The sequence below is a fragment of the Hypanus sabinus genome, chromosome 16, assembly GCF_030144855.1.
Source record: "Hypanus sabinus isolate sHypSab1 chromosome 16, sHypSab1.hap1, whole genome shotgun sequence".
Lineage (NCBI taxonomy): Eukaryota > Metazoa > Chordata > Chondrichthyes > Myliobatiformes > Dasyatidae > Hypanus > Hypanus sabinus.
Genome location: NC_082721.1, coordinates 67262285 through 67276872, shown reverse-complemented (window position 1 = coordinate 67276872; position 14588 = coordinate 67262285). Strand labels below are relative to the sequence as shown.

Genomic DNA, 14588 nt, shown 5'->3' with positions numbered 1-14588 from the left:
TCAGATCCGGGCAGCTGAAGGGAGGAAGCAGTGGTAGAAATTGACCATACCTACGAATTCCTGAAGGCCTCTGATCGTGGTGGGTCGGGGGAAGTGGCGGACCGCATCTACCTTAGCGGGCAGAGGGGTTGCCCCGTCTTTAGTAATCCTGTGGCCCAGGAAGTCAATGGTATCGAGTCCGAACTGGCATTTGGTGGGGTTGATTGTAAGACCATACTCACTCAGTCGGGCGCAGAGTTGACGGAAGTGGGACAGATGCTCCTGACGACTGCTGCTGGCTATGAGGATGTCGTCCAAATAGATGAACGCGAAGTCCAGGTCCCGTCCCACCGCGTCCATTAACCGCTGGAACGTCTGTGCGGCATTTTTCAGACCGAACGGCATGCGGAGGAACTCGAAAAGGCCAAACGGGGTGATGAGAGCCGTTTTGGGGATGTCGTCAGGATGCATCGGGATTTGATGGTACCCTCGGACGAGGTCTACCTTGGAGAAGATCCGTGTGCTGTGCAGGTTTGCTGCAAAGTCCTGAATGTGCGGCACAGGGTAGCGGTCCGGTGTGGTAGCCTCGTTCAGCCTGCGGTAGTTGCCGCACGGTCTCCAGCCTCCCGTCGCTTTGGGCACCATGTGCAGGGGGGAGGCCCATGGGCTGTCGGACCGCCAGATGATCCCCAATTCCTCCATCCTCTGGAACTCCTCCTTCGCCAGTCAGAGCTTGTCCGGGGGAAGCCGCCGAGCTCGGGTGTGGAGGGGTGGTCCCTGGGTCGGGATGTGGTGCTGTACGCTGTGTCGGGGCATGGCCGCTGTGAACTGCGGTGCCAGAACCAATGGGAAATCCGCCAGGACCCTGGTGAAGTCATTGTCGGACAGCGTGATGGATCCGAGGTGAGGGGCTGGCAACTGGGCTGCACCCAGGGAGAACGTCTGAAAGGTCTCGGCGTGTACCAGTCTCTTCCTGGGCAGGTCGACCAGTAGGCTGTGAGCCCGCAAAAAATCCGCACCCAGAAGCGGTTGGGCTACGGCGGCCAGTGTAAAGTCCCACGTGAACTGGCTGGAGCCGAACTGTAGCTGCACCTGACGGGTGCCATAGGTCCTTACTGTGCTGCCGTTCACGGCCCTCGGGGGGGCCCGGTGCCCTGCTGCGGGTGTCGTAATTCGTCGGAGGTAAAACACTGATCTCGGCACCAGCGTCGACCAAAAACCTGCGTCCCGACCTTCTGTCCCACACATACAGGAGGCTATCCCGATGGCCAGCCGCTGTAGCCATCAGCGGCGGCTGGCCCTGGCGTTTCCCGGGAACTTGCAGGGCGGGCGACAACGGTGGGCTTCTGCGCCCCACCGCTGGTGGTAGAAGCACCAGTGTTCATTGGGCCGGGGGTTGGCAGGCTCTGCGGCCGGGCCTGGACTGGTTTGCTGCTGGGAGCGTGGCTGGGAGATCTGTGCGATGGACGCCCCGCTCACCTTTTTGGCGTTCCACAGCAAGTCCGCCCGGGCTGCCACCTTCCGGGGGTCACTGAAATCCGCATCGGACAGCAGCAGGCGTATGTCCTCGGGCAGCTGCTCCAGGAATGCCTGCTCAAACATGAGGGAGGGCTTGTGTCCTCCGGCCAGAGACAACATCTCATTCATTAAAGCCGATGGAGGTCTGTCTCCCAAGCCATCCTGGTGCAGTAAACGGGCAGCCCGCTCGCACCGTGAGAGTCCGAAAGTCCTGAGGAGCAGGGCTTTGAATTCCGTGTACTTGCCGTCTGCCGGGGGCGACTGTACGAACTCCGCGACCTGGGCCGCTGTGTCCTGGTCGAGGGAGCTCACCACGTAGTAGTAGCGGGTGGCTTCTGAGGTGATCTGGCGAACGTGGAATTGGGCTTCGGCTTGCTGGAACCATAGGTTTGGTCGCTGTGTCCAGAAACCCGGCAGTTTCAACGAAACCGCATGAACAGAGGCGGCGTCCGTCATTTCTGGTCCAAAAATCGTTTGGACCGTCAGGGTCACCAATTGTAGCGGTGTGCTACATGCAGCGCTAAAATTACGACACGGAGTCGGTAACTGCAGTCGAAGGAAAAAACTTTATTCGAAATCCTCAGCCTCACTTTTAAGCCTCCCTCAACCTGCCCCCCGTGGCGCAGAGGCTCCAAAGCTCTGTGCTCGCAAACCCCTGTAGGCTATCTAATTGTGAGCCGGTTTGGATGTGCCAGGAAATGGGTCGCCACAATATCTTCCTTCTCTAGCAGCCATTTTTTACAGAAAAGAATTTACTTAAAGCTTGCCATTAACTGTTTCTTTGTAGACTATTGCAAAGGTTTGGTGTCAGGCCTGCACAGGCAGGTCCCTCCCAGTCTCCAGCCAGCTAATAGGAGTCACCTGCCCCCTATCTAAACCAGCTTTCATCCACAGCCCTTGTTCACTCATCATACCAGCCAGCCTCAGCTAGTTGCTCCCAGCCTTCAGTTAGCTTTTTTGCACGGGTGTTTAGTATCTGTTCTCTCGTATTTTGAGGCACCTCTGGGATTGTTATTTTGCAGTCTATTATTAAAGTTACTGTTCATCGCTGAACTATCTCTGCTGCTCTGCTTTTGGGTCAAGACTCCTTTACATTTCTTAACAATTTGGCATTCCGAGTAAATAATTTTTTTTTGATATTTTGTTCCACATTCCATATTCCTACTGATTGCTTTATCAGTGTTCTTTGAGCATATTTCCATCATATTTAATAATTTATATGATTTAATGATCCATATTAAATATCCTTTAAAATTTATATAGTATTATAAGATTTGCTTTTTCATTTTATATACAATTGATGAATCTGGATCAAAAAGCATGATTGTCTCATTATATTTGGATGTGACCAAGATAGTTGGAACAGCCTTCAATTTCATCCATTTCAGAATACTGGAATATAAAAGGTATTTTTTATTTCACTGCTGCCATAGTCTCCATAAGAGACTAGTTTTCCTTCTGGCAAGATATTATGTTTCCTTTATATATGGGAATTATACACACATACAGGTCACCCTTTGTTTTCCGTCTAATGCTAATGTTGTTTACTTCACCGAAGACACCACAGCTAAGCATTTGCTCCCCAGAGCATCTAAATAGCTTATTGTGCAACAGTTCAGAAGAATCAACCAATAATCTTGTACGTTTAGAGTTTCTATGTGTAGATTGCATGGGTCTCAATGCTCATAAACATATTTTCTGTTGCAATTACCTCTGAGGCTGAGCACGCACCTGAGCTGAAATGCTCTCATGATTGTTGTTGTACCAGTTAGGAAGGTGAAAATTAAGTCTGTAATGTAAAATACTTATGTTCAGAATGATTTGTCATTTCTAGGTATCAAACGAGCAGATTCTGTGCATCCCAGTCCCAGAGGGCCTCTCCATTCAGAAGCGTCAATGGAACCACACTGTTTTGGAAGGACTTAAGCTTGATGTGTTTGCCTCTGGATTCCAGACTGGTCTAGATGTTCAGCAGTATTACCTTATTAATCAGTGGTGCTATGATAATGCTGTGATATGGTTTTCTAAATATTTCCCTTATCTAGTCCTTCTACATTCTTTGATATTCCTCATCAGTAGTAACTTCTGGTTTAAATTTCCAGGCACAAGTTCTAAGATAGAGCACTTTATCACTGTCCTTGGGAAATGCCTTGACTCTCCATGGACTACTAAAGCACTGTCAGAAACTGTGTATGAGGAGTCCACCCCCAGGGTGCCTATAGTCTCTGAATCCAGCACAGATCAATCATTATCTTCTATGAATAGTCCACTGAAAGTTGACTCTTCTGAGTCATTGTCACAAGAGATTGCATTCAGTAATGATGTTTATAAAGGAGACAAGGCTTCTCTTTTGTCCAAAGGCTCTTCACAAGTTATGAAATCAGCTGGTGGCTTAATGGTAGACAATTCTTCAGTGAAAATTCTGGATAAAAAGGAAGGTGAGCAGGCCAAATCCCTCTTTGAAAAAGTGAAAAAGTTTCGCCTCCATACAGAAGAGGGAGACATTCTCTATACGATGTACTTGAATCAAACCATTGTCCGGACTGTGCAAAGTGTAGTTATTCTTGTCTACATCAGCACTTTTATTCCTCAAATGCGTAATAACATCCACTGTGTCGATGCACTACACATCACAGGTTTCACTGACTTCTTCTGCATTCATGGTTTGTGGAGAATGTTCCAAATGTTATCACTGTTATACATTACTGCAATAGTCTTATATAGTTGCACTTGTCTGTACACACTGCATTGGATTCTTTATTATAAATTGAAAGAGTATTCATTTGAAAATGTGAGAGTTGAGACTGGGATGGACGATATTCCGGATGTGAGGAATGACTTTGCCTTCTTGCTACATCTTATTGATCAGTATGACAAACTTTATGCCAGAAAGTTTGCAGTGTTTCTCTCGGATGTGAGTGAAAATAAGCTTCTACAGCTCAATTTGAACCATGAGTGGACACGAGAGCGACTAAAGCAGCGTCTCATCATGAACATGGAGAACAAAGTGGAAATGCACCTCTTCATGATGCCAGGAATCCCCATCCAGGTTTATAACCTGACAGAGATAGAAGTCTTAAAGCTGGAGCTCATCAAAGGAGTCACCATTTCCGCTGCCATCTCCAATCTGAAAATGTTGAATGAAATGTGGTTGTACAACTGCTCCTTTAAGGTAGAAAGACAGGCACTGCTATTCTTGAAGGAGAATTTGATAACTCTACGTGTACGATTTGGTATTGCTGATGAAATACCCCCATGGATATTTACCTTGAAGAATTTACATGTGCTCTACATTGAAGGGCAACTGCAAACTGACAGTAAAATCTCCACAGCCCTGCAGATGTTTTGTGAGCTGCCAAACATAGATACCTTGCATCTGAAGACCAATGTAACCAAGCTCCCAAATGCAATTTTAGATATGGCCAATCACTTGCTGTGCTTAATAATTCACAATGAAGGAGTAAAAATAACATCATTAACAAATATCAAGAAGCTCTTTGGCCTCACTCTGCTGAGATTGCTCCACTGCAATTTAGAAAGAATCCCTAGTGCCATCTTTAGTCTGACCAATTTACAGGAACTTGACCTCAAAGACAACAACCTAAGTTCATTGGAAGAGCTTGCCAGTTGTCAAAACCTCCGAAAGCTTAGCTGCCTAAGGTTGTGGCATAACAATATCACTTCCATTCCTGTTCACATTGCCAAAATTCCAAAACTTGAAATGCTCTATCTCAATAAGAACAAGATTGAATTCTTGTCCCCAAGTATATTTAAACTAACGAAACTTCTCTTCCTAGATGTTTCCCACAATCACATTTCAAAGATCCCTCCTGAGATTGACCAACTGGCAGAGTTGCAACATTTTGCTATAGAATGCAATAAAGTGGCTGAACTTCCTGAATCCCTCTTCTCCTGCACCAAACTGCGAGTTCTCAACCTTTCGCACAATAACCTGACTTTTCTCTCACCCTCTATTGGACGTCTGCGGCAACTGCATCTCCTGGATCTTAAAGTCAATAAATTGGATAAACTTCCAGCTGAGTTGGGACAATGCACTTCTCTCCGGAAGACCCAGCTGTTTGTAGAGGATGACATTTTTAAAACATTGCCTCTGAACATCAGGGAGCAGATCACAAATACGTCATAAATCTGAGATGTGAGTATTGAATAAACTAAAGAGAGTGAATAAAAAAGAGGGAGAAAAAGGAAGAGAATGAGGAAGTGAAAGAGATAAAGAGGGAGGGAGAGTGAAAGCGATGAATGGAAAGCACGAGGCAGAGGGAGGGGAGATGTTGAGCTGGGATTGGGTGAAGAGAGAAGCATGGAGAATGCAGATACATATGCAATTTCTTGTTCTTTTTTATGGAATAATGTGGTGATATTTTATATAGGTCTCATTATGGTCCCATTTGGGGTTAGACAAAAGTAGTGAAGTGATTACTATGGATATTGGTTTATTATCATCACATGTACAGTGAAAAGCTTTTGTTCGGAATGGTATTTAGATAGATCATTCCATGCATAAGTACATCAAGGCAGAGAAATGAGAACAGAATGTAGTATACTGTTGCAATTACACAGAAATTTCAGTGCAGACTGGCAATACAGTGCAAGGATCATGACGTTTCCTATGTACTGTATTCCAAAACTCCACTTTGAAAGGAATAATTAGATTGTTATATAATATTTTCAAAAGGATTGCAGAACTGTTTCAGTAGCAGGTAGCATTATTGCACTTTTCTTAACTTAGGCAGGAGTACTTCCTGCTCACGGTAAAGCACCAAGAATTCAGATTTCAAATGAATAGATGAATTATTTTAACTTTAATATACATTGATGTGCCTGGTTTAACCTCTGGTTGTTCATTAAAGCTACTGTACTGGTAACGTCATTGTTTTACACATTACTGCTTGTGAAGCGTGCTTGTTTCCTGTAGTGCTTTCTATATTACAGCAGTGACTATACTAGCTGCAAAGTGCACTTGCTGCACGTGTGTCTGAACATAAATGCAAGTTTTTTTTCTTTCTGTATCATTCACTTATGCTAAAATCTTTCCCTTCATTTATATGTCTGACCTTGGTTTCCTTCAGCTTACCTTTGCAATTTGGCCCTCAGTCCACACTCTCAGCATTGTTGAGACACCCTTGTCCTACCTCAGGAAGTTCTCTCCTAAATCTTGCCACTCCTCCACTAGATTCCTTCCCCAATCTAGTCTGTTCTAGTCATCTTTAGTGTTCATTTATCACTGTAAACTATGTTCGGATATCAGTGCTGAATAAACAGTCATTGCCACTGCAGTCTCAGCTGAGGTATTGATTCTGGCCTTGGATTCCACTTGAAACAAAACATTATGCAGAAGGACTTTAAAGTTACTGTGTGCCATCTTGAATCCTAATGAAAAGTGACTAACAGGAAGCAGAAGATAGGCATAAAAGAGCCTTTTTCTGCTTCAGAAAATGTGGCACAACAATTGGTGATGGCCTTCAACAACTTACCACTTACCTAAGTAATATATGATGGTAAATGTGCTGGTGACATAATAATAAGCAGATAATTAAGAATATAGATAAATTGCATGGACAAAGACCTGGAAAATGAAGCAAAATGTCCATTTTATTCTTTAATCTTTAAAAGCTAATCTTTAATCTTTTAAAATGAGCAAAAATATGAAATTGTCCTTCTAGCAGGCATTAAATAAAGTTTATTGTGTAAATGGTGAGCGATTGCAGTGGGATCTGGGTGCATGTTTTGCAAAAAGCTAGTAAGCAGATTAACTGAATGTTGCAGCCAAGCTGACGAGGATCCTAGTCAGGGTCAATCCATGACCAGGACTGCCAGACTGGGTAACAGCTTCTTCCTTTAGGCTGTGAACTAATGGATACATTCCCACCACTGAGGTCTCGTCACTAGGACAGTGAGCTGTTTAACATTTACTGTTTACCTGTGCTGTGCATTACATGCATTTTTAATTATATATACTTTTAACTTATTGATGGTAATATTTTGGTATGTGTTGTGTGTGAGATATACATATTCACCCCGATCCTGAGGAACATGTTGCATTTGGTTGTCTCTATGTAGAGTCAGATGACAATAAGCTTGAACTTGAAGGAGAATTGACAAAAGAAGAAATATGTTTAAGTTCTACAGGGAATTCTGGAGTACTATGTATAGTTTGATTTCCTTATTTCAGTAAGGGTAAAGCTTTGGAAGTGGTTCAAAGATGAATTACTAGGTGAATACTTGGAATGGGCAGGTTGTTTTATCAGGAAGAGTCACACAGGCTCTTTTTTTTCCATTGGATTTTAGGAGAGCGGAGACTTGATTGAAACATACAAGATCCTGAGAGGTCAGTATAGACGTGGAGGGGATTTCCTCTTATGCAACAACCTAGAACAAGGGGTAACTGTTTGAAAATAAAGGGGTGCCCATTAAGGCAGAGACGAGGTTTTTTTTACTTCTCACATGGGGTTGTAAGAGACTAGAACTCTCTTCCTCGGGGCAGCAAAAGAAGATACTTTATTTTAAATGCGGAGGCAGATAAATACTCAGTAAGTATGTGGGTAAAAGGTCATCACATGTCAATAAAAGTGCAGATTTGAGGTTACTATCATGATTTTGTTAAAAGGAAAAACAGGCTTGAAGACCCAAGTGGTCTATTCCTGCTCCTAATTTATATATTCAAAGTAGTTTCTATGTCCGGTTATTTAGAATTTATTCAATTTTTTGGTCCAGGCCTCATAGCTTATGAGTAATCAAATTAGCTCATTGGATCCAGATATTTGAAGTAGCCTCTTTGTATCATTTGGCATACTTTGTCTGTAAAACAAAGGAACCATGGTGTTTACCTAACCATGTTATTTTCTGGAAACAACTCCAGTTTTCTCTCCCTTCCTGTCCAATGGAATGCATGTCCTGGAATGAGAGACCTGGCATGAGGAATATTGTAAGAGCCTTTGTTATCTCAGCTTTTGGAACTCATTGAAAAGTTCATTTCATAAGAACCAGTCTTACGTCATTTTACTTATGCAAATGACTCTTTAACTCAAGAACCATGTCTAAAAGATTGCATCATTGTATATTGTTTTATGACACTTAAAAGGTAGATAGCTATTATAGGCAATTGGATAATCTAATTTAAAAATACAAAGTCAACAAAGTTAAATATACTGCATTGGCTTGGTTTCAGTGTGTAATCACGTTGGAAATTGTGATTACAGAACTGGTTTATATATTTATATAAAACTAATTTGTCCCATATTTTACAATATCTTAACCAGCTTAATATTTTTGCTAAATAGCAACCAGAATTTCGTGTAATTTGTGCATACAGTATTTCAGTGGCATAATCTGCCCTCTTGACTGGAGACAAAATTGTAATTTTGGTTTGAATTTAAATGCAGGCTCCAGAGGTGAAAAATACTTGTTGTTCATTAAGGACATTAAACGTCTGTAGATCACCTGCATGCTTATACATTATTTGATACACAAAACAATTTTTATATTACATCACCAGCTACTTGATAAATCCTTTCTGTTTTGGTTCCCTATTTAAATTTCAAATAGGTTCTGTTTACAAACATGCATGTACTTAGATAACCATGGCACACTAATTTGATGATGTGTTGTAAATCTAAATTGTAAGTAATTTTATTGTTGACTGTAAAACTATACTTTGAATTCTTAGCATGTTTCTAGCTTTTTCAGAGCCAGACTATCCTTGCAAGATGAATAGTTATTTCTGATTTTTTTTCTCAAAAGCTTACTCCATTATGTTCATGAAACACATTTCCAACATGTTTCAAGTCATTTTAACTTGACTGATTTATCAGCATAATTAATTGATTCTGAGACAGCAGTGTGGCACACTTCAATAGTCTGGGAAGTTAAAGTAGATCCACATTTCTTGCTTTTGTTCATTTTATACAACTAAAAATGCACTGACATGGCTATGGGATGAATGAAGAATTAAGCTGGGGTCTGATGCAGTCCATAGCTAAAGAACCAATTGGCATATATCAATAGTTTGACTAGCTGGATAAGACAGAGACCTCAGATGAAAATCTACCACTGTGCATTGTCACCATGAAGTGAGAACATTTGGCAAAACGTAAAAAGTTCCACTGCAGGCAGGCATAACAAAAGGTTTTAACCTGAAGATTTACAAAATAATTGGTACAGAGGTAATAATGCAGAACAAGGAAATGGTGGACCAACTAAAAAGTATTCTGCACACTTCGTCACTGTGGAAGACAGTGCTGAAGTATGCTGGAAGTTCAGCAGTGCCATAGGGCAGAAGTGAGTACAATTGCTATTATGAGGGAACAGATGCTTGGGAAGCTGAAAGGTATGAAGGTGGAGAAGTCATCTGGACAAGATGTACTACATCCCAGAGTTCTGGAAGAAGAGCTTGAAGAGATTGTGGAGGCATTAGTAATAATTTTCAAGAATCACTGGATTCTGGCATGATTCTGGAGGATTGGAAGATTGCAAATGTTAGTTCACTAGTTAAGAAGGGAGACAGGCAGAAGAAGGGAAATTATAGGCTAGTTAGCTTGACCTCAGTAGTTGGGAAGATGTTCAAGTTGATTGTTATAGATGTGTCACGCAGGTGAGAAACTGCTAGAAAATTCAGCAGTCTAATGAACAAGGAGGCAATTAAAACAGAGAGAGGACTCTGACTTGGTTTTGATAACACTTTTAATTGTGACCTTGAGAGAGAGCGAGTACGGCGCCAGCTGAGACACGAGCTGTGAAGTCACCATGGTAATAGCTCAGAGCGGTTGAGCTAATGGACAGCTGGAATTATAAAAAGTTGAGGCTGTTGGTTTGGTAACGGCAGAGGAGACACGCCACGGGAGAAGTGCCGAAGCTACCCGAGAAACCACTGGTGGAGTTTAAGACCCCCACGAGGGTGGAGGCCACGGACCGATTAATTTTGACCTGTGATTACCAGTGCAGGTAAGAGCTTGCCTGTGGGGATCTGCTGGTGGTGAACCCGTTCCGTGGGTTAGTAGACCGTTCCCTAGAAGGGGCTCTGTCCATCTGGTCTGTGTGGGGTTCACACGAAGTGACTGTAAAGATTTCGGAAGCAAGAACAACTAAAACTGCCAACGTAAACATCAACTCAATTAATTCTCTCTCTCTCTCCATCAATTCAACTTGATGCAACACAGAGTGAACTGAACTGCTTAAATTTACCTGACACCGTAAAACTTATATCTACCTCCGAGACTATTATAACCATATATAAACCATATAACAACCACAGCACAGAAACAGGCCATCTCGGCCCATCTAGTCCGTGCCGAACTCTTAATCTCACCTAGTCCCACCTACCCGCACTCAGCCCATAACCCTCTACACTTTTCCTGTCCATATACCTATCCAATTTTACCTTAAATGACACAACTGAACTGGCCTCTACTACTTCTACAGGAAGCTCATTCCACACAGCTATCACTCTCTGAGTAAAGAAATACCCCCTCGTGTTTCCCTTAAACTTCTGCCCCCTAACTCTCAAATCATGTCCTCTCGTTTGAATCTCCCCTACTCTCAATGGAAACAGCCTATTCACGTCAACTCTATCTACCCCTCTCAAAATTTTAAATACCTCGATCAAATCCCCCCTCAACCTTCTACGCTCCAATGAATAGAGACCTAACTTGTTCAACCTTTCTCTGTAACTTAAGTGCTGAAACCCAGGTAACCCTAGTAAATTGTCTCTGCACTCTCTCTAATTTATTGATATCTTTCCTATAATTCGGTGACCAGAACTGTACACAATATTCCAAATTTGGCCTTACCAATGCCTTGTACAATTTTAACATTACATCCCAACTTCTGTACTCAATGCTCTGATTTATAAAGGCCAGTGTTCCAAAAGCCTTCTTCACCACCCTATCTACATGAGACTCCACCTTCAGGGAACTATGCACTGTTACTCCTAGATCTCTCTGTTCCACTGCATTCCTCAATGCCCTACCATTTACTCTGTATGTTCTATTTGGATTATTCCTGCCAAAATGTAGAATCTCACACTTCTCAGCATTAAGCTCCATCTGCCAACGTTCAGCCCATTCTTCTAACCGGCATAAATCTCCCTGCAAGCTTTGAAAACCCATCTCATTATCCACAACACCTCCTACCTTAGTATCATCAGCATACTTACTAATCCAATTTACCACCCCATCATCCAGATCATTTATGTTTATTACAAACAACATTGGGCCCAAAACAGATCCCTGAGGCACCCCGCTAGTCACTGGCCACCATCCCGATAAACAATTATCCACCACTACTCTCTGGCATCTCCCATCTAGCCACTGTTGAATCCATTTTATTACTCCAGCATTAATACCTAACGACGGAACCTTCTTAATTAACCTTCCATGTGGAACTTTGTCAAAGGCCTTGCTGAGGTCCATACAGACTACATCCACTGCCTTACCCTCATCAACATTCCTCGTAACTTCTTCAAAAAATTCAATAAGGTTTGTCAAACATGACCTTCCACGCACAAATTCATGCTGGCTACTCCTAATCAGATCCTGTCTATCCAGATAATTATAAATACTATCTCTAAGAATACTTTCCATTAATTTACCCACCACTGATGTCAAACTGACAGGTCTATAATTGCTAGGCTTACTTCTAGAACCCTTTTTAAACAATGGAACCACATGAGCAATACGCCAATCCTCCGGCACAATCCCCGTTTCTAATGACATCTGAAAGATCTCCGTCAGAGCTCCTGCTATCTCTACACAAACTTCCCTCAAGGTCCTGGGAAATATCCTATCAGGACCCGGAGATTTATCCACTTTTAAATTTCTTAAAAGCACCAGTACTTCCACCTCTTTAATTGTCATAGGTTCCATAACTTCCTTAGTTGTTTCCCACACCTTACACAATTTAATATCCTTCTCCTTAGTGAATACCGAAGAGATCATTCAAAATCTCTGCCATCTTCCTCAGCTCGACACATAGCTGACCACCCTGATTCTTTAAGGGGCCAATTTTATCCCTCACTATCCTCTTGCTTTTAATATAACTGTAGAAACCTTTCGGATTTACTTTCACCTTATTTGCCAAACCAACCTCATATCTTCTTTTAGCTTTTCTAATCTCTTTCTTAAGATTCCTTTTCCATTCTTTATACTCCTCGAGCAATTCCTTTACTCCATGCTGCCTATATCTATTGTAGACATCCCTCTTTTTCCAAACCAAGTTTCTAATATCCCTTGAAAACCATGGTGCTTTCAAACCTTTAACCTTTCCTTTCAACCTAACAGGAACATAAAGATTCTGTACCCTCATAATTTCACCCTTAAATGACCTCCATTTCTCTATTACATCCTTCCCATAAAACAACTTGACCCAATCCACTCTCTCTAAATCCCTTCGCATCTCCTCAAAGTTAGCCTTTCTCCAATTAAAAATCTCAACTCTAGGTCCAGTCCTGTCCTTCTCCATAACTATATTGTGATCACTGGACCCAAAGTGCTCCCCAACACGTACATCTGTCAGCTGACCTATCGCATTCCCTAACAGGAGATCCAACACTGCCCCATCTCTAGTCGGTACTTCCATGTATTGTTGCAAAAAACTATCCTGCACACATTTCACAAACTCTAAACCATCCAGCCCTTTTACAGAATGAGCTTCCCAATCTACGTGTGGAAAATTAAAATCTCCCTCTATCACCACCTTGTGTTTACTACAAATATCTGCTATCTCCTTACACATTTGCTCTTCCAACTCACACTCCCCATTAGGTGGCCTATAAAACACTCCTATCAGTGTCATTACACCTTTCCCATTCCTCAATTCCACCCAAATAGCCTCCCTAGAGGAGCTCTCTAATCTATCCTTCCGAAACACCGCCATAAGATTTTCTTAGACAAGCAATGCAACACCTCCTCCTCTGGCTCCTCCTACTCTATCACACCTGAAGCAACTAAATCCAGGAATATTTAGTTGCCCATCACACCCTTCCTGCAACCATGTTTCACTAATAGCTACAACATCATAATTCCAGGTAGCAATCCACGCTTTAAGCTCATCCACCTTTCTTACAATGCTCCTAGCATTAAAATAGATACATTTAGGATACTCTCCACCTCCTCCTCTCTTTTCATCCCTAACAATGCATTCAAATTTATTATCCTTTTCTTTCTTCTCCCCTACATCTTCGGGCTGAGTGCATCCCTTCTCCATCACCTGCCTTTCCTCCCTCACACACAGTCTACTTACTTGCTCTACTGGTGAACTAACCTCCTCTCCCATAGTTTCCTCAAATTGATTCCTGCCCCCCCCCATCTTACTAGTTTAAAGTCTGCCCTGTAGCCCTAGCAAACCTCCCTGCTAGGATATTGGTCCCCCCAGGATTCAAGTGTAACCTGTCCTTCTTGAACAGGTCACGTCTGCCCCTGAAGAGGTCCCAATGACCCAGAAACTTGAATCCCTGCCCCCTGCTCCAATCCCTCAGCCTTGCATTCATCCTCCACCTAATTCCATTCCTACTCTCACTGTCACAATCCCGAGATTACTACCTTTGCGGTCCTTCTTCTTAACTGCCTTCCTAACTCCCTGTACTCTCGTTTCAGGACCTCTTCCCCTTTCCTACCTATGTCATTGGTACCTACATGTACCACGACCTCTGGCTCCTCACCCTCCCACTTCAGGATATCTTGGATACGATCAGAAACGTCCCGAACCCTGGCACCAGGGAGGCAAACTACCATCCAGGACTCCCGATCACCTCCACAGAACCGCCTGTCTGAACCCCTGACTATCGAATCCCCTATTACTATGGTCCTCTTTCTTCTATCCCTACCCTTCTGAGCTACAGGGCCGTCCTCTGTGCCGGAGGCCTGGCCACTGCCACTTCCTCCAGGTAGGCTGTCCCCCCCCAACAGTACTCAAATATGAGTACTTATTGTCAAGGGGTACAGCCACTGGGGTACTCTCTAGAACCTGCCTCTTCCCATTCCTGACCGTGACCCACCTATCTGCCTCCCGTGGCCCCGGAGTGACCACCTGCCTGTAACTCCTCTCTATCACCTCCTCACTCTCCCTGACCAGGCGAA

At 43.1% G+C, this 14588-nt stretch overlaps 1 protein-coding gene across 4 annotated transcripts in view; it reads left to right on the top strand.

Moving 5' to 3' along the window:
• LOC132406394 (volume-regulated anion channel subunit LRRC8C-like) overlaps nucleotides 1-14588 on the top strand; it is a 75169-nt gene that overhangs the window by 18454 nt on the left and 42127 nt on the right. For all 4 annotated transcript variants that reach the window (XM_059992017.1, XM_059992016.1, XM_059992018.1 and 1 more), the window contains one exon: nucleotides 3332-5653. In XM_059992017.1, coding sequence (XP_059848000.1) covers nucleotides 3332-5644 — 2313 coding nt within the window. In that variant the 3' untranslated portion in view covers nucleotides 5645-5653. The remainder of the gene's footprint in view (nucleotides 1-3331; nucleotides 5654-14588) is intronic.